Here is a 20,163-nt window from a genome sequence, read left to right as displayed (position 1 = left end):
TGCAGCCATGTAAGGCGCTAACCTGCTTATTGGGGGCATTAAGGGTTCAGTGTCTTGCCCAAGGACACTTCGACATGTAACACGGAGGAGCTGGGATTCCAACTGCGATCTCTTGATCCCAAGACAAGCGCTCTACCTCCTGAGCCACTGCCGCCACCATGCCTTGACCAAAAACCTACATGAGAGCAGGGATAAACTCAAAAATCTCAGAATGAGGAGAGTGAAGAAACCTTTCAAAGGGGCGGCACATGGGGTAATCCCCCTTCCAGGATGACCCCCGGCTGCAATGGATGTTGCAAGGGAATCAACAGACAATACACAAACATTATTAACATGCAATGAAGAAAATAACAGAATTTTGTGCAGGGTTGAGGAGTAACAGAATACAAGGAACGGCAAAAATGATGTTGGCAAGCTGTTTGGATTTTTTTTCATTTTGTTTCTGTCGCATTTTATGTTAGTTTTGCCGGAGATCAAAGAGATCAAAGCCAGGAGCGAAAGCTTACCATGTGTTGTGAGTCATCATTTTATTCATATTTAGTTGCTTTTGTCTTTTATTAGCATATTTGGTATTGGAGTAATCCAAAAGTAATTGAAAGTAATCCAGTTAAAGTAACCCTACCCAACCCTGAATATAAGTGTGTTTTGAGCCTTGAACCTGCAGATTTCTTCTTGGCTCTTGCAGTCACTAGTAGACCGATGTTTTCCCAGCAAAGGCCCTGAACAGGAACATGTTGGGAAATTAAACCTGAAAGATATAAGGGGTCAAGTCCTTGCAAAAGTTTGTATAATACCAACAGAACCTTAACATCACATCTGAGACTGACAGGTAGCCAGTGCAGGTAAGCCAAAATCAGGGTAATGTGCCTTTGAAGGCTGTTTTTCTTTGGGTAGGTTTTAGGTAACTCACATAAAACAGATAGTACTGGTTTCCATCGTTACCAGGAGCCGCAGTCCTGATCTGACCAAGATACAGCACCTTCCTCACTGGTCACCGTATTTTTTTATAGGTGTAAAGTATTTTACCGCCTTCAAAGACGAGCCAGACGTCAGCATTGTCAGGCAACCGCGTGCGAAAATACTGATTCAGTATCAGTTACCAAAATAAGGGTTGTCTAAAAGTCTTGGTTTGACATATCATATCTCGGCAACTATTAGGGATATAAAAATAATATTGAAAAAGATTGTAATCTCCTTTTTTACATAGAATATTCAAAGATGGTGGGTTAAAAGTGATGTGTGGAATGAACCATTTCAAGGCAGTGGAGTGTTTCCAAAACTGCATTGTTCTCATTTTGTTTTGTTTTACCATTTCAATTTTTAGCTTGTGTTTTTCATTATGTTTAAGCTTAATGAATGACATTTTACCACCAGGCGGCTCTTAATAGTACACACTGTCCCTGTAAACTTTCATATCAAAGCCGGGGCCGGAATTGGCACCTGGGTCGCCAGTTTGAGATACCTGCTGTGTTATCTCTGGTGACTCCGAACAAAAGCAAAACACACATCTCAAGGCTGTTCTTAAATTATATTTCAATATAGACTTTTAAGTGGGTAAACATTATTTCAGCATACAGTCCTTTATTTCTTTTTATAATAAAAGACAGATTAGGAAAGTAATAGACAGTCGTTTAAGAATATGATCCAAAAAATAGATTTCGGATGATTATTTTTGCAAGCCATCTGATTTGTCTGTAATATGAAATGCCCCAAAAATATTTATGAGTATTTTCATTTTCTTCCACCATTCCATTTATTACGAACAATCAACTTAAGGGTTAAAATTACACCAGAACAACTACACGCCCATATTTTCAATAAATAATTTCTCTGCAAACATACATTGTCATGAAAACCCAACACATTAACATGATCAATAGAGCACAGTAATGCAGGAATTGTAATCATGCAACAAGTGCGCTCACGTGAAGCAAATATATAGATTAATATCTTATCCAGAATGCACTTGTCCGGACTAGATCATTTTTATTGGGCAAAAAGTTCAGGTAAACGTCAGATGGTGATGCTCCTTCAGACCATATTCGTGTTTGTGTCTTTCAAACAGCTGGCTCAGATTCTCCAGGTAAACTTTATGAAGCGCATCGATTTCCTCTCCGTTGGGATTCGCTCTGATGGCAACTTGGATTGGCTTTCCCACTGAAAACAGACACAATGCTGACTGGTTTGGGGAAAAAGACCCCAGGGGATCAACATGTTTGGATGGGTCGTACCAACTGTGAGTATAGCTTTCCGGTGTGGCAACAGCCCAAAACTGTACTGGAAGATTCCTCTGCCATTGATCAGGGGCAGCGATATTCCCATAATGCTTTGTAGCCGGTCCTGTCACAAAGCAATATATGTTGAGGAATTGTGGCACGGATATAGACTATGTGATAATAGATCTCCAGCCCTTTGGACTCTTTCTTAATAGTGCCTTTTTAATAGTCTGGGTTGTCGAGGGGTGCAAAGCCTTCTTAGCTAGCCTAAAAAATATCAGCATCATATTTTTTCCATCAATGCTTATCAAGTAATTCCCAATTGTCAGCTTCCTTCCATTGTTTTTCTCCTGGTTGTGCGACTTTCAGATGTGTGCTTTCATCTTTAAGCATTTAACCAATCACATCTCAGCCATTACTTGTTTGCCAGGATCAGAAATCAACGCAAAAAGCTTTACAATCAGTATCGCAGGCAAAACAAAACAATAAGTGAGGGATTAGCCAATTAGATAATGAGTTGGCGACACCATAGCCTTCTAGCAGGCCTAAGGAAACATCAGCAGTTTCACAATCTGGAATTGGATAGGGGGCAGTAAATATATAGTCATGAAATAAATATATTGGGTTGGATTGATTAAAATGTGGCACTGCAGAAGGCCTAGGTCTGAACTGCATGGTCTACCACTGGCTTTTGATTTGTTGAAACTTAAGCACACACTCAAAATAAGGAGGTCCAACCAGTTTTTTTCATATCATAAAGTTTCTTATGGGCTCTATTACCAAATCAAACCTCTTCCAAGGACCTTCTGAGTTCATCTAGAACCTGTAAGTCTTTCCATGTCCCAATTTTCTTGATGCTGTTCGAATACAATTTCAAGTCCTTTCGGTGTAGAGTCATGCGTAAGCTTCACGTTACAATTATACTCACTTGCAGTGTCCTGAGAGGAGAGCCGGTCGGGTTCTGTAACTGATCAAACAACTCGTTTTCGCCAAAGGAGAAAACGGGGACAAGGTGAGCGCTGCACACAGATAAAACATTCAGATACACACACAAAGCAAATCCTCAAAACTAGCATGTGCTGGCTCTTGTGCTGGCCTTGCCCACTTCCTCCCAACCATCGCGTCCAAGTCACACACCCGTGTCTGAGTGCCAGTTTGATGAAGCCTTTCCTGTTTTGCAGCTGTAAGAAAAGGAAACTTCATTAACGGACACACACACATTTTCATCAACGTCTCTAATCCTGATATGCCCCCCCCAAGTGTTTAATCATTTTTCATCAAAATCTGCAAGCCAAATCATGTTTCTACGTGCTCTTTAATGCCTCAAGCCACTTCATGTCTGAGTCCTAGGGTGGTTTCCCGAAATAATATTTTGACAACCGAAGGCCAGAATTTAGTTTGAAACCATGAGAAAACACATCTTGGGAAGTTTCAGATGGATCGGACATATTTAAGATGTCCCCCAAAGCAAATTATGGCATGGTAATACAGACGCTCCCCTACACACAACCGTTTGACTTACGAAAAACGGTAGATACAAACAATTTTTCGGGATGTTGAAAAATATCCGGACATTGCTTTAGGTGAGATTTTGTAATGTGTGCACCTTTTTCTGAGTACAGGACATTACTGTAATGCTTCTTTTCGCCACTACCGGCTAGTGGCATTGTGAGAGGTCACCTAGCATCCACCCTGAAGAAATCCTCTTCCCAGTTCGTGCGTAAACATACTGTACTGAATCTCCAGTGCGCTAAGAACTTTGACATTTTTATTGTTTAATATCTCGTGCATCCATTCAATATGGTTGGTGTAAAGTGTAACAAAGAGGCAAGCTGTTTCTTTTGAAATGAAAGTGAAATAAGAAGAATTGATGCGGTTGAGAAAATGGTCGGAAAGCTTTTTTCCGGCCACGTTTTAACCACGAAGGAGAAAGTCGCCTAACTTTTGAAGCCCATCTTCCAAAAGTAAGTTAAACTCAACTTTATTTATCTTCATAGAGCATATTATTTCATGAAATGTTTATTTTTTAGTACAAAACAATACATGCGACTTATACATGCATTAAACATACTTATATAAACCTTGAACATACAAAATATAGCCCTGAAACAACTTACGAACAAATTCAACTAACGAACAGTCGTCCAGAATCTCGTTCATAAGTAGGGCAGCGTCTCTATAAGCAATCAAAGATATGCTTTCATAAACAATTTTTTTTTTTTAAATTGCATCTGAAATTTGGGTTCAAAAGACTCACACAGGGTGTAAAAAAAATCCCAAAACATGCATGCAAGTGGGAAAAACATTGTTTACTAACATATTTTATTTATCGCTAATTTTGTTCCAACTCATTTTAAGAGGTTATTAGGGCCGAGCCAAGTTTCTGACCGAAAATTATAGTGAGTGCAAACACAACGAGGTAAGCAACGGAAGTCTGGCTCATGGAGATCTAGGCCCGCTCCCAAAACAAGAGCATCTCCTCCACCACTAGGTTTGTTGCCTCCTTGACCGTCTTCTTTTCTTGATTGTGGACTTCCCTCAAGGAGGTCAGCTGCTTTACAAACTATGAGCCAGACCTCCGCGGCTTTCAACGTTGTATTTGCAGTCGGTATACCCTTCACTCAAATACTTGGCTCAGCCCAAATAGCATCCGAGTATACTGCGACATTAATTTCACACCATATTTAAGCCTTAGTTCATCGGATAATTTATTTTGGAATATCTTCCTATATATTATTTTTCAGAAAATTGTACCAAAATGGCTTTGGGGAACCTTTTAAATTTGTCTGATCGATGCGGAACTTCACAGGAAGCATTTTCTAATGGTTTCACACTATATTCAGGTCTTTTGCTGATAAACAATCAAAAGTTCAAAAACAAAGACCACCCTAATTATTGTCAGACGTTTTTCCCCCCTAACAAGCTGCCACATCTTCATGTCCCTAAGAACTCAATCCAAGTTTTTATACAGATTTGTCTTGTGATTGTCATCTTTCTTCACTTTCCCAAGACATCGATATGTCCTGCAAGGATGTTTATGTACCCACAAGTCCTGAGAATGCATTTTTTGATACATGCCTGTAGAGTCAAAGCTCCTGGGCGAGCATCCAATGCCTCTGGAGCTGCGCCCACTGCTATGACGGCGACGTTTCCTCCCTGAGGACGGCTCAGCAGGTAGGAAAGGCTGGACTTGGAGCTTGATACCAGACCTGAGACACACATGGGCCACATTGTGTTGGTTGCCAAAGATTTAAATGGGTTAGAATCTCTGGGGGAATAGAAAACACATAATTTCAAGAGGAATAGTCAGCATTGGGGTTAGGGTTTCCTCTAGTTACACCTTCACAATTCTGCCTATTCAGCAGCATCTCCTGCATGTTTTTGCAGTTTCTCTGCTCCAATACAGGTCATACCAATCACTTGGATCTTTATCAAGCTCCCACATAGTTTTCTAACAAGCTGAAAATTTGCATCACCAGAAGGAGTCTTACTTATCAGATGCCCGAGCCACCTCAACTGGCTCATCTCAATGTGGAGGAGCGGCGGCTCTGCACAGAGGCCCTCCCGTATGACTGAGCTTCTCACCTCATCTCTAAGGGAGAGCCCAGGCAACTTGCGGAGGAAACTCATTTCAGCTACTTGTATCCCCGATGTTGTTATTTCGGTATTGACCCACAGTTCATGACCATAGGTGAGTGTAGAAACGTAGATTGACCAGTAAATAGATAGCTTTGCCCTTCAGCTCCCTCTTAACCACGACGGACCGGTGCAGGGTCCATATGACGGCAAATGCTGCACCGTTCCCTCTGACACAGAGATAAATGATGGATTACTGAATTGAAAAGTTTCAACGAGGAGTCTTATCAGTGACTGCATAGCTATTCCAGCGCAGAACAGGACCGGTTGCTCTACTCTTAAGAGGCGTGGTTTTTGTCAATCGAGAGTCTTACTTTCGAGTGTGAATCATTTACAACAAACTCGATTTATAAGAGAATGTATTGCCAATGCGTCAAAGGTAATTCATAGTTGAATTAATGCCTAAAGTTAAGTGTAGTGCTTCTCAACTGGTGGGTCAGTACCCAAAAGTAGGGCGCTGACCATCTTTCAGTGGGTTGCAAGCCTTTGCATAATAATGTTAGGAAAAAAAAACTGAGATACAATAGCACTCCCTAACAGTAGATGTGGATAATGCCCTACTTGATTTCTTCTTCCAGTGTAGTCATCCAGCACAATCCCAATAGTGTTTGAGAGGGACCACATCTCATTTTATAGGTTTTATTTCCTTTTCCTTCCCATAATAATGGGTCTAAAGTTAATGAAAAGGGTAAAGAAAAGGACATTTCTGGCAAATACAAGTCCCTGCCATTTAACTGACAGGAGGTACAGTAAATGATTTAAAATAATGTATTTTTAATTTTAAACAGTAAATTAATCTTTATTATTTACATAATTAGATCATTATTATTGTTGAGGTACACACTATTAATACTGTGGATCTATTTTAGTAGGTGGCTATTCTAAAGCAGTTGGCTTATATGCGAAGTAGGATTATATAAAATTATATTCGGTACTTAAAGTAATGCATCTTGTTTTTTGGAAGAAAATAAAAGGCGAATATATTTTCCTGCTGTATTTCTTTTTTAACTGCACAATCCTTACATTCTATACATGTTATATGTGGACTTTTTTTCTCGATTTGGGTCGCGGCTTGTAATTAGGGTGCTATGGTTGGTCCTGAAGTCAGAAGTTGAAAACCACTGGTTTAGTCTAAAAAGGACTTCGATTCAAAATATATCCGTCCTAAAAGTAAAAGTATTGATGTGCAAAAAAATGACCATAATAAAAATATAATTACTGAAGTCCCTTTCTTAAATACAAAAAGACAGACTAAAGAATATACTAAAGTAAAAAGGTGTAAAACCCATCCATCCATCCATCCATTGTCTTCCGCTTATCCGAGGTCGGGTCGCGGGGGCAGCAGCGTTAAAAGGGAAGCCCAGACGTCCCTATCCCCAGCCACTTCCTCCAGCTCATCCGACGGGACCCCGAGGCGTTCCCAAGCCAGCCGAGAGACATAGTCTCTCCAACGTGTCCTGGGCCGCCCCCGGGGCCTCCTGCCGGTGGGACATGCCCGGAACACCTCCCGAGGGAGGCGTCCAGGAGGCATCCTTATTAGATGCCCGAGCCACCTCAACTGGCTCCTCTCAACGCGGAGGAGCAGTGGCTCTACTCAGAGTCCCTCCCGAATGACTGAGCTTCTCACCCTATCTCTAAGGGAGAACCCAGCCACCCTGCGGAGGAAACTCATTTCGGCCGCTTGTATCCGGGATCGAGTTCTTTCGGTCATGACCCAAAGTTCATGACCATAGGTGAGGGTAGGAACGTAGATCGACCGGTAGATCGAGAGCTTTGCCTTTCGGCTCAGCTCCCTCTTCACCACGACGGACCGGTACAGGGTCCGAATGACGGCAGACGCTGCACCGACCCGTCTGTCGATCTCCCGTTCCATCCTACCCTCACTCGTGAACAAGACCCCAAGATACTTGAACTCCTCCACTTGGGGCAAGACCTCCCCGACACGGAGGGAGCATACCACCCTTTTCCTGTTAATTTTCTTCAATATTGACACATTTTGGCGTGTGTGTTTTCTGACTCCTCTGGTTTGCCTTTAACCACTTCTTGGCTCCAGGGCTAACCGTGAAATAAATATCAAATTTATATTTGCATATAATAGTGATGTCGCGAGGTTGTGAGGCAAAGAACATGTGTTTGAACCTTAAATTGAAGGGAGACTCATGAGTTATCTGTTTCACAAAGCAGAGGTTGGCTTAAACAAGAGGAAATGTATACTTGGCCAGTTGCCCAGGGTTGGGTAGGGTTACTTTAACTTGATTACTTTCAATTACTTTTGGATTACTCAAATACCAAATATGCTAATAAAAGACAAAAGAAACTAAATATGAATAAAATGACTACATTTTGTGCAGGCTTGGGGAGTAACGGAATACATGGCACGGCAAAAAGGATGTTGGCAAGCTGTTTGGATTTATTTTCGTTTTGTTTCTGTCGCATTTTATGTTAGTTTTGCCGGAGATCAAAGAGATCAAAGCCAGGAGAGAAAGCTTACCATGTGTTGTGAGCCAATTTTATTCATATTTAGTTTCTTTTGTCTTTTATTAGCATATTTGGTATTGGAGTAATCAAAAGTGATTGAAAGTAATCAAGTTAAAGTAACCTTACCCAACCCTGCAATTGCCATAGTTTCTATGAAAGTACGCCGTTTTTCCTCAATCAACCTCTAGTTTTACTTTGTTTCAATCCTTCAATCAAGCTCAATTTGGAATAGCGTCACATAATTCTACCTTCTCTTATTAAAAAAGTTAACTAGGCCTTTGTCGAAAGTTCATTTAGTTTGTGCAGAAGGCAAATAAAATAAATGATTGCGCTACGAGTCAGCATATTTCCCTTGTAGAATCTGGGATCATGGTTGTGGGAGACTTGTAGGAGTGGTGGTACTAGAGCATCTATTGATTGCTTGTTTGTTGGTTATATTATCTTAACGCCATCATGACTTGGGGGCTGTGATGAAATTCTTTTCTATTAAGAACCAAGGGGGTCTGTGGCATAATGGCATGTGTGGGGGACAGGGCTCAGCAAAGTATGCTTAATCCTTTTCTTGTAAATATTATCTGTACTTTGAGGAGGACAAGCCAAATGTACTAGTTTGTGAGCATGATTGTTGGCATGCAAAATTAATTGTGACAACAAACTGGTTTTGAATCTTTTTACGATCATTAATCTGGATCAAACACAACCTATGAATGAAGAGGTAGTTAAGGCTGACATCAGGATACATTTGTCCAGCCCAACATTGGTTTGACTAACGGTACTTGGCCTTAGGTGGTTCACTACAGGTTCGGGACGTTACCCTTTTGATGACAGTATTTCAATGAGATATTTGGACCAGGTACCAGTGTGTCTTAGGAAGGCGTGTCCCACTGGCTGAGGGAAGCATCTAGGAGTCACCCTTACCAGATGCCCGAGCCACCTCAACTAGCTCCACGGAATGTAAAGGAGTAGTGGTTCGACACTTATTCCCTCATTTTCAATTCAGCTTATTTCAGCGACTTAAATTCAGGACCCTGTACTTTTCATCACGACTTACAGTTTATGACCATAAGTGAGGGTAGGAACGTAAATTGAGTGGTAAAGGGACCAGTACTGGGTTCTTAAGAGGGCAGTCACAGCACTGATTCCCCTGTCGGTCTCACGCTTTATTCTGCCCTCACTCGTGAACACCTTAAGACACTTTAACTCCTCCACTTAGGACAGGTTGTTAACCCCAACATTTTTTGGCTTAGAACCATTGTCTCAGATTTGGAGGTTCTGATCTTCATCCCAGCCTCTTCACACTAGGTGGCAAACCACTCAAGTAACCGGTAGAGATTACGGTTTAAGGAAACCAACAGCACCACATCATTTGCAAAAAGCAGAAACTCAATGCTGAGGCAACCAAACTGGACCCCTTCTACCCCTCAGCTAGAGATTCCTGTCTGTAAAGTCCAACCCTCACTGAAAACTACCAGTTATCACACCTATGGTGGTGCGCATGGACACAGTGGCTCTTGGGTCTCCAATTCAGGGCTTATTTTGTGTACTTTCTATGTTTGCCTTTTGCACTATATCCACGTTAGAGGTAAGATAAGGCCTAAAAAAAAATCCAGCCCAACCAGGCCTGGGGGTATTAAAACCGAACCAGCTCGACGGAGCCCAACAAATCAAACTGGAGGCCGGAGCGAACCTGAATTTTCACATTTTATTTGTGAGTCTGAGAAGGGCTTCTGTCTCACTGACTTTTAAAAAAATTATTCAGTCGTCATTGTGATTTTTTGTGTGTAGTATTTCACACGTGATGGATTCTGTCCCTTTTTGTGTGCGCTTGTACGAGCACCCAAAACACACACACAAGGGCTGCATTACCTCATGTGCAGTCCCTCCTCAAGGTTTCTTCATTTTCCTCAAGTTCAGGTTTTTGAGTTTTTCCTTTCCCTCATGTATGTTTTAGATCAGGGGATGGTATCATAATAGTCTGTGCTTTGCAATAATGTGTGGTCTGTGCAGCCCTTAAAGACTCTTTGTGATTAAGGGCTGGCTATACAAATAAACATGACTTGACTTGACATTGCACGAAAGGGGGACAAAATCCATCATGCGTGCGGATTCTCTACTTCGAAAAATAAACTGAGAGCAATGATGGCTGGATAATTATTTTAAAAAAGGCAGCGAGAGAGAGGCCTGAACACAAATTGATTGAAAATTTAGGCCCAACCCGTATTTTGGGTCATCACAGATATCTGGCTCAACTGAGGATCCCTGATGATAGCGTGCAGCTAGGGGAAAAGCCTTATAATTTTACTATTGTATATTGAGAATAAAGGCTGTTCATTCATTCATTCATTCATTCATTCATTAACCTGTTTTTGTCTCCATCAGTTTCTTAATGCCTTCACATGCCTCCTTTTGAGACTTTGTTTCCCGACTAGTTTGTCACTGTTCTGTACAAGCCAGACATGTCCCGTCTCTTTCACTTTCTTCCACATCTCTACAAATGTCTTCATGCAATGTCCCGGAATAGGACAAGACCATCATCCACAACTTGGTTCCCTTAAATCTCTAACAGCGCACTCACACCAGGGCCAGGCTTTACCACGGTACGGAAGAACTGGCTCTATGGAGAACACACCCTAAAAGTCTTCAGTAAGTCTATATGTAATTTTGTAAACAATATGTAAAAGACAAAGTCAGATGACAGGAATTTACCTGCGCACATTATGTAATCTCTAAAAAACGGCAACCGAAACCAGAAGGGCAGCATCAGGAGGTGAGACTTGAGTCCAGGAAAGACACCAGAGAAACCCGTGGACTCAGTGCAGAAGTTGCAGAAGGCCCCAGTGGCCAGTACCCCTGACAAAAATAAAGGGTACGATTCAAAAAGGCGAAACAACATGACGAACAGACCTACAGTTGTGGCTCTCACCATGTGGATGGAATCCAAATACATAGTTCCTGTCCGGGTCCAGGTCGACTGTTTTTATCAGCTGAAGATAGATGAGACTTGTCAAGTCTATGTCTCTCGACGCAGGCGTGACTTCGTAATGCAATTGGAGACACCTTTATTGGAAAGAAGTCACGGAAATATTCCCACACCGTCCAACGCCGGACCCACTGGGATCTGCGACCTCCACGGTTAGGCGTGTCCAAGTCGAGCCATAACCAGCCGGCGTAGAGTAGTGCCACAATCCACCAGGAGGAGAGAGACAGGAGGATGAAAGCGGCCAGACAGCACTGGGCTGGGAATCATGCGTGCAGGTTTGCACAGAGAAATCCCTCAATCAGTATCTCTCCCAAAAACACAAATGAAAATTTTTATCGGAGGACTTTCCACCCGTTCTTGAATCGGGGATTTTTCGCGAGGTAGGCGAATGTGCTAACCACTGCACTACAGAAACATATGGTGCTCTATGGTTGGTTGGATCCTTTAGCAACTAGGGTCGTGGGGGTGCCATTTCCTGTAGTGTGTCTTGGGCAAGTACAGCCTGGTGGCACCCATCGCTCTCCCGGCCAACATTTGTTTCCACCCGTTCTTGAATTGGGGACCTTTCGAGAGTTATGCGAATGTGCTGACCATTGCAGTATGAAAACATATGGTGTCCTATGGTTGGTTGGTTGGTTGGATCCCTTAACCACTATGGTCGTAGGGGCACCATTTCCTGTGGTGTGTCTTGGGCAAGTACAGCCTGGTGGCACCCATCGCTCTCCCGGCCAACATTTGTTTCCACCCATTCTTGAATTGGGGACCTTTCGAGAGTTATGTGAATGTGCTGACCATTGCAGTACAGAAACATATGGTGTCCTATGGTTGGTTGGATCCCTTAACAACTATGGTCGTAGGGGCACCATTTCCCGTGGTGTGTCTTGGGCAAGTACAGCCTGGTGGCACCCATCGCTCTCCCGGCCAACATATGTTTCCACCCGTTCTTGAATTGAGGACCTTTCGCGAGTTATGCGAACGTGCTGACCATTGCAGTACGGAAACATATGGTGTCCTATGGTTGGTTGGTAGGATCCCTTAACTACTATGGTCGTAGAGGCACCATTTCCTGTGGGGTGTCTGGGGCAAATACAGCCTGGAGGCGCCCATCGCTATCAGGCCGACATATGGTCCCACCCGGTCGTTAAAACACCTTAACAAACTTACTTGGGTAATACATGCAAAACATTTTCTCAAGTTGGAATTTCTCTAAAAGCCATCTTGTCAACAGAACACTCTGGACCTACAAGACTCTGCGGGCAGGCACAAAAGTCAGGAAAAATGTCCTATAAAGTTCCTATAAAAACATTTTAACTTATTTTAAACATAAATTTGTTAGTGACATTTCATTTGAAGTAGAAAAGTGGATAATGTCCAGATATATTTTTGAACGCTGTTTGGAATTAATTGTACAATATATGGCAAGATTGTTTTTTTTAATTATATTAAATTATATGTAAATTTATAAAATACTTTATTTTTTTGTTAAACGAATGCTTTAGACGGTAAATAGGGTTTGTTCTTTGGTTCAGATGTATGATAGTGTATTTAATAAATAAATGAAGCAGGGGTGCCCAAAATACAGTCCGCGGACCGGATACGAACCGCTTCCACATCACAATGCTAGAGAAGATTTTGACCCGTTCTTTTTTTTTTTTTTTTTTTTAATCTGAAAAAGTGATTAAAGACTGTGTGCGCATTTTAGTTGTAAAATAATTCAAACCCGAGTAACAGCAATGAGAGCAGCGAACTCTTGCCACTGGACTAACAGGGATATGGATGACTTTTGAAAATACATTGTGTTTTTTCTCATTATTACACCATTTTAGTTACAGTACCAGAGCTAAATGTTAATTATGTTGTGCATTTCATATGTTCCAGTGACAATGAATATGTCACTTACAATGCTTAGAATAGAAGAATGGATTGGATTTTCATTAGAACATGTGAAATGCACAATGTAAGTAACATTCATCACTGGTACCTTGAGTAAAAAGAGACTGATAATGAGATCAAATATACTGCCCTTTTGCACATCATCTATGCCACTTGTGGTAAAGTTCTCTGACAACTAAGCTGATCTTGGACCAGTTAAGACTGTGCGGTACCACAAAAAAAAATTGATTGACTTTGTCTGAAAATAATATTATTTTTCAATTATTTCATAAACAAGGTTATTGTTTATTGTCGGACTTTTGTTCTGTAAAAAATCCAGAGAGGGTTATTCAATTGTGGCTTTCTGGAAAACAATGCATTATTTACATTTGGGCACTTCTGCAATCAACACTTTTTCTATTACAAATGTACCCAAGCCCCCATATCAGAGAAGGGAAAAGTTATGTGGCTCTCACAGCAAAAAGTCTGGGGCGCCTTAAAATAGATTTCTACTTCGCGGATTTTGAGTATCACATGTCCTTTTGGGAACGCTAATCCCACGAAAAATGAGGGATTACTGCGTTTAGTATTCTTAACATTTGTTCAACATTTCCACATTTTCTCTTTATTTACTCCCAATTGTATTTTACCCAACGATTAATTAGTTGTTGAAGAACTCTCGCGATGTTTAATTTGGGTAAATCGTTTTACCTAAAGCCAGGAATGAGAAGATCCACTGCAGCACAGCAGCAGTTTGGAGTCTTCGCCTCAGCGGGACGTTGAGTGGAGCAAAGCGGATCATTGTAATGTAGGGTGAATAACCCTTTGCAGGAACTTTGCAGACTCGAACTCGTCGAAAGTCCGCAAAAAAAACTTTTCACCCGATCAAACTTTGTAAACACGCCTTCTGAACGTATATAGCGCGCATGTGCAGTGCCCGTGGGCGTGACCGAACTGACCAATCATAGCACTGTAAAGAATTAATTTACTATTGCTGTTAATGTTGATAAATTCAGGGTTATTTAATCTTAACTATAGCATGAATATAGTGCAGATATATATTATTAAATAACCGAAACGCAAATTGAAAATTAAGCAGTAAACATACATTAGACTTGGTTTGCAGTTTGCTTTCTGAACAGCAGATGGCGAGAAAGGTTTTAGTGAGTGTGACATTAGGATTTACGAGGCAGATAATAAGGAGGAGTACGGGACGAGGAGAGGTGCTGCTTTGCTAACTGGTTAGTATGATTTTCTTTTAACTAACAATTTTTCACCGTATTGGTCGTTGATTGAGGCTAACCAATGAAGTCTTTTTTCAAAAATTAAAAAAAACAAGCTTTACATGTAGACCCGTTTCCAGACTACGTCATCACCGGATCACCGTAAGATGCGTGCGCATTGTTGACCCAAAGCGGGAGTAGCAGCATGAGTTTAAATGGAGCGAGAGAAGATTTGCCAGTTGAGTTGCGTTTTGAGAGTCACAATTTACAATTATGGGGAAGAAACTATCGCTGAGTCTGTTTGTTTTTGTTTTGTGTGACCTGTAGCGGCTGCCGGAGGGCAGCAGGTCAAAGAGGTGGTGGCCAGGGTGAGAAGAGTCCTCGGTGATGTTTTCTGCTCTGCTGAGGTAGCGAGAGCATGCAATGTCCTCCAAACTGGGCAGAGAGCAACCAACGATTCTCTGGGCTGTGTTAATGACCTTCTGAAGCGTTTTCCTGTCTGCAGCCGTGCACCCAGCATACCACACCGTAATGCAGTATGCCAGAATGTTCTCCACTGTGGATCTGTAGAAGGACACCAGCAGCTGCTGTTCTGGATGATTTTTCCTGAGCACTCTCTGGAAATTGAGTCGCTGCTGGGCCTTCCCTACCACAGCTCTGGTGTTTGCAGACCAGGAGAGGTCATCAGAGATGTGCGCACTCAGGAATTTGAAAGAGTGGACTCTCTCTACACAGTCTCAGTTTATAATGAGTGGGTCTGGGTTCCTGCCTTTCCTCCTGAAGTCCATTACGAGTTATTTTGTTTTTGTGGTGTTCAGTATGAGGTGGTTTTTCAAACACCACCTTGTCAGTGACTCCATCTCATCCCTGTATGCCGCCTCGTCCCCTTCAGAGATGAGGCCGACCAGGGTAGTATCGTCGGCGAAGTTAACAATTGTGTTTTTGAGGTGGTTCAAGAAATGAGGTGGGTATTATTATCGTATATTTTATATAATATCTATTTAATAATAATACATTATTATCTTGTTTATTTAATTGGATTCAATTTATTTGTTTTTATTGTCATTGATATCAACGTTGTGAAACATTGGATGGAAGGAGCTTGGACATGGCAGTCTAGGATAAACATATAATAAAGACTTCAAAGAGGAAAAATAAGGTAAGAGAGAGTTAGGATAAATTTGAGTTAAGTTAAAACAATACAAAGAATAGTGCATCGTAACAGTAGTGCAATGGTCTGCATTTATATACCGGTAGTGCTTTTCAAGTCACCGAAGACCTCTCAAAGGGCTTTACAATGTTCTTCACACTGACCCATTCACACACACAATCACACACCGACGGCGGCGTCTGCCATTCAAGGCTTGCTTATCTGGGATTAGGGTTAGGTGGGGTTCAGTGTCTTGCCCAAGGACACTTAGACAATTCACAAGGAGGAGGCGGGAATCAAACCTGCGAGCTCTCGGTCCCGTGACGAGCGCTTTACCTCTGTCTAAAGGCACAGTCACAAGCGACTTAAATCCGTAAGTAAACCTCTGTCTGTTTTTTTAGAGAGAGGCAAATGAATAACAAATTAAAATCAAGTAAACATTTTTATTTCAATTTTCTTTCTCACTCCCCTCCCTCTCCAATAACCAGTCCCCCCCATGTCGACAACTTTGACTAATTGTTGCAGCCCTAGTTGGTCCACCTATGCATCAACCAGTCTACTCCTCCTTTCTTGACCAATCCAGATGAAATCTGACTGGTTGATCTATAAGTATGGAAACACACTGATGGAGCGCTCGTCTTGGGATCAAGGGATCCCAGTTCGAATCCCGGCTTGTCCGTGTTACATGTCGAAGGGTCCTTGGGTAAGACACTGAATCCCTAATACCCCCAATAAGCAGGTTAGCGTCTTACATGGCAGCAATACAAGGCCGCTATTGGGAAATGTGAAGCACACTGTAAAGCGCTTTGGGAAGTCATTGACTTGAAAAGCGCTATATAAATGCAGATCATTTCATTTCATTTCATGGAGAAGCAAGACAGCAGCCAAACAAAGTATGACTATGACAGTCAGCAGATGAGGAAGTTCGGCATGTTCCTTCAGGCTGCTAAATATTTGGACTCAGACATTCAGAATCCCCAAGACCTATTGGGTCCAATATGTCTAAGTCTGGAACTGTCTGCCGCAAAAATAGCATCTGCTCATCAGGGGAGCAGCCTCCTACTGTCGGTCAAGACCATGCCGAAGGGTGTGTGAAAGATTGCCACAAGGGAGAGCCTTCAAAATGGCGACTGGGAGACCAAGCCAGGATTAATGGCTCCTATCATCTCCTAGAGAAGGAATGGGGTAACCTAGGGTTGTCGAGGTAATGCCTTGACAATTTGCAGTCACTGCCTGAGTCTAAGTTTTCTTCTTGTCAGCATATGACAGCTTTTGACATTGTGACGTGTCAGCAGCAGAAGAGGAAAACCTGAGAGAGCAGTCGGCTCAGTTGAGACGTAAAGCAAAGCGGCAGGATGAAGGCCTTGACCCTCGACTACTGAGTAAGACTTGTCCCTGACCGCATTTTTTTAAATTGTGATCCCGAACCCAGATGTAGTAGAAAATGTGTCTTTAAAAGTATACTGTGTCTCAGTACTATACAGTAGGTTGCCGCTCCATTTTAGTAAAGACATCTGATTTTGTACATCACAACAGAATTGTTCTGTTGTCTGCTCCAGACAAATTTGTTTTTTGTGTGTTGGGTACAATATGGCACTTTCGACATTTTGGGTTACCGACCTCTGGCCTAGCGAGTAGATGGCAAAGTCCACTTTCCTGTGATCTTCACTGTTCATATCAATTTTGTGTTTCCACATTCTTGGCAAAGAGCTCAGGAACAATGATGGACACTGATGCTTCCTGGTAGGTAGCTAATATTGTCATAAGCCAAATGTGCTTCTCTTAGGTCTATTTTTATCTTTCTCTCAAATGTATCTGTCCTTTCTGCACCAAAGAAGGTCTACCGTCGTCCATGTTCGTCAGCAGAGAAGGAGGCCATCTGGAGACAACGTGGGGTCAATGTGCTTATGCAGACTGTGCCAGGCAAGGTTCCTGTGAGCATTGTCTGGACCATGACCCCGTCCTCAGGGGACGCCATTGGACAAACTTTGAGAACAAGGTTTACAACCAGATCCAGAGCCAAAAGAAGCAACAATTCCGTGCTCAGGTTGAGGCTCCGGAAAATGACATTTAACAAGATCTGTTCCAAAACCCAAAAAGGCAAACGAGGATTTATATCCTGCCACAGCCCAAAGAAATCACCCAAAACTTGAAGAAACAGTGCCCTGTTGAAACTGATCAAGTGGAACAAACTGGCCCATGTACTCAGACAAGAACAGGATCATATTGAAAATATACCTCAGTGCCAGTCTGAAGTAGATCGCATTGACCACACTTAGGTGAACAAAAACTTGCAATACCATGAGATTATGACTTTTGAGGAAACTGTTCAGATCAACAAAAAGTATGTTTACCATATGGGGCAGCAAAACCAAAGACAGCAGATGAGTCTGAACACACTCAGTGAATTCACTTCAGAGCCGATGGGATACATCTGGACCCGGTACAACTGGTTGACAAACACTCATCTGGCGGTCCATTTGAAGTTGGAAGATCATCAGCGTCCCACACGGATAAGGTGTAGGAATCATGTGGACAAATGTTGGTCTGGGTCAGATTTACCAAATTAGCAGACCACTGTCCAGGAACATCCTACGGGAAGCAGATCCTGCAATAGCACACCATTGTCATCCTGGTTGCCATATCCATGTCATTTCTGCTGTCTTCCTCTATCATGTCAGGTTTGGCTTTGTTTGGACAATTTGTTGCTTTGTGACCACTTGTTTTGTCTGTTACTTCGTACCTCGTTTTGTTATTAAACCGTATCCCTTTTTTGGAGCACATCAGCTTCTTTTCCGGCTTCCCTGCGTTTGGGTCCAACCGCTTAATGTGGCAGGCAAGGTTTGCATCAAAGCGGGATCCGCGACACCTGCTTGATTCGCGTTTAGCAAACTCTAACTAACTCAAATAGTACTAGTAGTATTTTTGGAGGAAATGTTCTGTAGTAGTATTTTTTAATATAATATTACTGTAGTAGTATTTTTGTAGTAATTCTATAATATTTTTTAATTTTCAGAATAAAAGCAAAATAATATATGAGATCCATGTTTCCAAGCACTACATTTGATGTTTAGTTTTGTAGTTTTTGTGTAGTTTTTTTGGTTGTATTTCCGTACAAGTATTTTTGAGCGTACACACAAAGTGACAATGAGCAAAAGTTAACGACTCTTGGGTGTCCTCTAGTGGTCACAGGGCCCTAAGCAGCCGCTTGCCTTGCTTACGCTTTGGGCCGGTGTTATGTCGAGGAAAGCACCCCTGCCGGAATTTCTTTCTATCGTTCTCTCTCTCTCTCTCTCTCTCTCTCTCTCTCTCTCTCTCTCTCTCTCTCTCTCTCTCTCTCTCTCTCTCTCTCTCTCTCTCTCTCTCTCTCTCTCTCTCTCTCTCTCTCTCTCTCTCTCTCTCTCTCTCTCTCTCTCTATCAAATGTATGAAATGATAATAATGCCAAATCCTGTGTCCCAAATCAATGTAAATATGCCATTTACAATTTGTCTTCCACCTTCAGTAAGGAGTGTTGAGGCATTTTTCCCATGAAATTTGTCCTTAATAAAGGTTTCAAAACAATGTGCATGCAAAGTTCTTTTGTAAAAATGTCACAAATTAATGCAAACGATAAGCATATCGTCATATTCACTTTCGGTGTAGACTGCACTGAGTGAGGGAGAAGGAAGTGCCTTGCGCTGTGTGCAGGTACCCGCCCACCTGTATTGCTCACCCAATCAAAGTCGTTTGCCAGCGTTTTTATTTCAGTCAGTTTAAATGGTTTCTTATCAAATTCCTGCATTAAGTTGCTTCGGCTTTATATGGACCAGAATCGGGATGTAATCACTTGACTTTGGAACGCCACAAAGAGATGTGCAACAGTTACATTATATTTCGGAGCAATATGTACTAATGAAAAGAGCCATATATGGCTCCCGAGCCATAGGTTCCCTACCCCTGCTGCAGAGGATGAGGGCATTATTTTAACACAGACATGAGAAGTCTTCTTATTTCTGTTGTTGTTGTCGGTGGTTACCACAGTATTTTAGCAGATTACAGTTCTCAAGTATAAAAGGGAACTCCAGAGACTGGACTATGAATCCGAGGATACCAAAATGGAAGTGTACCGTGTTTGATGGATAATATCCATTGCTCTTTAATTTGGATGTACAATGAAAAGCACTCCCTTTGAGTTTTTTTTTTTACCTGTTTAGCTTTCTAGCTAACTATCAAGCTCCCTTTTTAGCTATTTAGCAAGCCATCCAGCTAAGTTTCTAGTTTAAAAATTCCTATCAAACTGGGTGCACTCTGCGCTAATTAGTAACAAAAAGTAGCTCGACTCTTGAAAAAGGTTGGAGACCCCTGGACCAGAGACTATTATTACGTTATCCCCTGATCTAAAACCTACTTGATGGCAAAGAAAAACTCAAAAACCTCATTATGAGGAAAATGAAAAAACCTTGAGAAGGGAGAAGTAACATAAGTAAAAATCAGAAAAAAATATCATCTACTAATTGAGACTCTAAATTCTCTTTCAACAGTATAGTTTTCATTTATAATTTTGTTAAAAGTATAATGGCAAGCACGTTTTTTTTAACTGCTAATGGGCATTTATTCAGTTTATCTT

The 20,163-nt window shown here is 41.8% G+C and overlaps 1 protein-coding gene and 1 pseudogene across 2 annotated transcripts; one reads left to right on the top strand and one right to left on the bottom strand.

The window, feature by feature from the left end:
- Positions 1-1,509: 1,509 nt before the first annotated feature.
- Positions 1,510-14,124, bottom strand: mogat3a (monoacylglycerol O-acyltransferase 3a). The gene is made up of 9 exons (XM_088347818.1): positions 13,894-14,124; positions 11,388-11,566; positions 11,254-11,314; positions 11,037-11,180; positions 5,295-5,425; positions 3,354-3,397; positions 3,145-3,235; positions 2,232-2,340; positions 1,510-2,157 (listed from the first exon to the last, which is right to left on the bottom strand). The coding sequence occupies exons 1-9, from the start codon at positions 13,982-13,984 to the stop codon at positions 2,003-2,005; spliced, it is 1,005 nt and encodes a 334-aa protein (XP_088203944.1). The 5' UTR covers positions 13,985-14,124; the 3' UTR covers positions 1,510-2,002.
- A 142-nt stretch (positions 14,125-14,266) lies between these two features.
- LOC148356669 (uncharacterized) lies at positions 14,267-18,830 on the top strand (annotated as a pseudogene). Its single transcript, XR_015852012.1, has 3 exons — positions 14,267-14,423; positions 14,522-16,759; positions 17,342-18,830. The product of XR_015852012.1 is annotated as an uncharacterized LOC148356669 (transcript).
- Positions 18,831-20,163: the final 1,333 nt, after the last annotated feature.

Source organism: Urocampus carinirostris, chromosome 11, assembly GCF_059441175.1.
Source record: "Urocampus carinirostris isolate Australia breed hairy pipefish chromosome 11, RoL_Ucar_1.0, whole genome shotgun sequence".
Classification (NCBI taxonomy): domain Eukaryota; kingdom Metazoa; phylum Chordata; class Actinopteri; order Syngnathiformes; family Syngnathidae; genus Urocampus; species Urocampus carinirostris.
Note: the sequence above shows the minus strand (reverse complement) of the source record. Positions and strands in the feature narration are given on the sequence as shown.

Coding starts and splice junctions, on each gene's coding strand:
- mogat3a (XM_088347818.1), bottom strand. CDS start 13,984: ATGATCCGCTTTGCTCCACTCAACGTCCCGCTGAGGCGAAGACTCCAA. Junction 11,567..13,893: donor CTTCTCATTCCTGGCTTTAG/GTAAAACGATTT, acceptor CATGATTCCCAG/CCCAGTGCTGTCTGGCCGCT. Junction 11,181..11,253: donor ATTTGGATTCCATCCACATG/GTGAGAGCCACA, acceptor TATTTTTGTCAG/GGGTACTGGCCACTGGGGCC.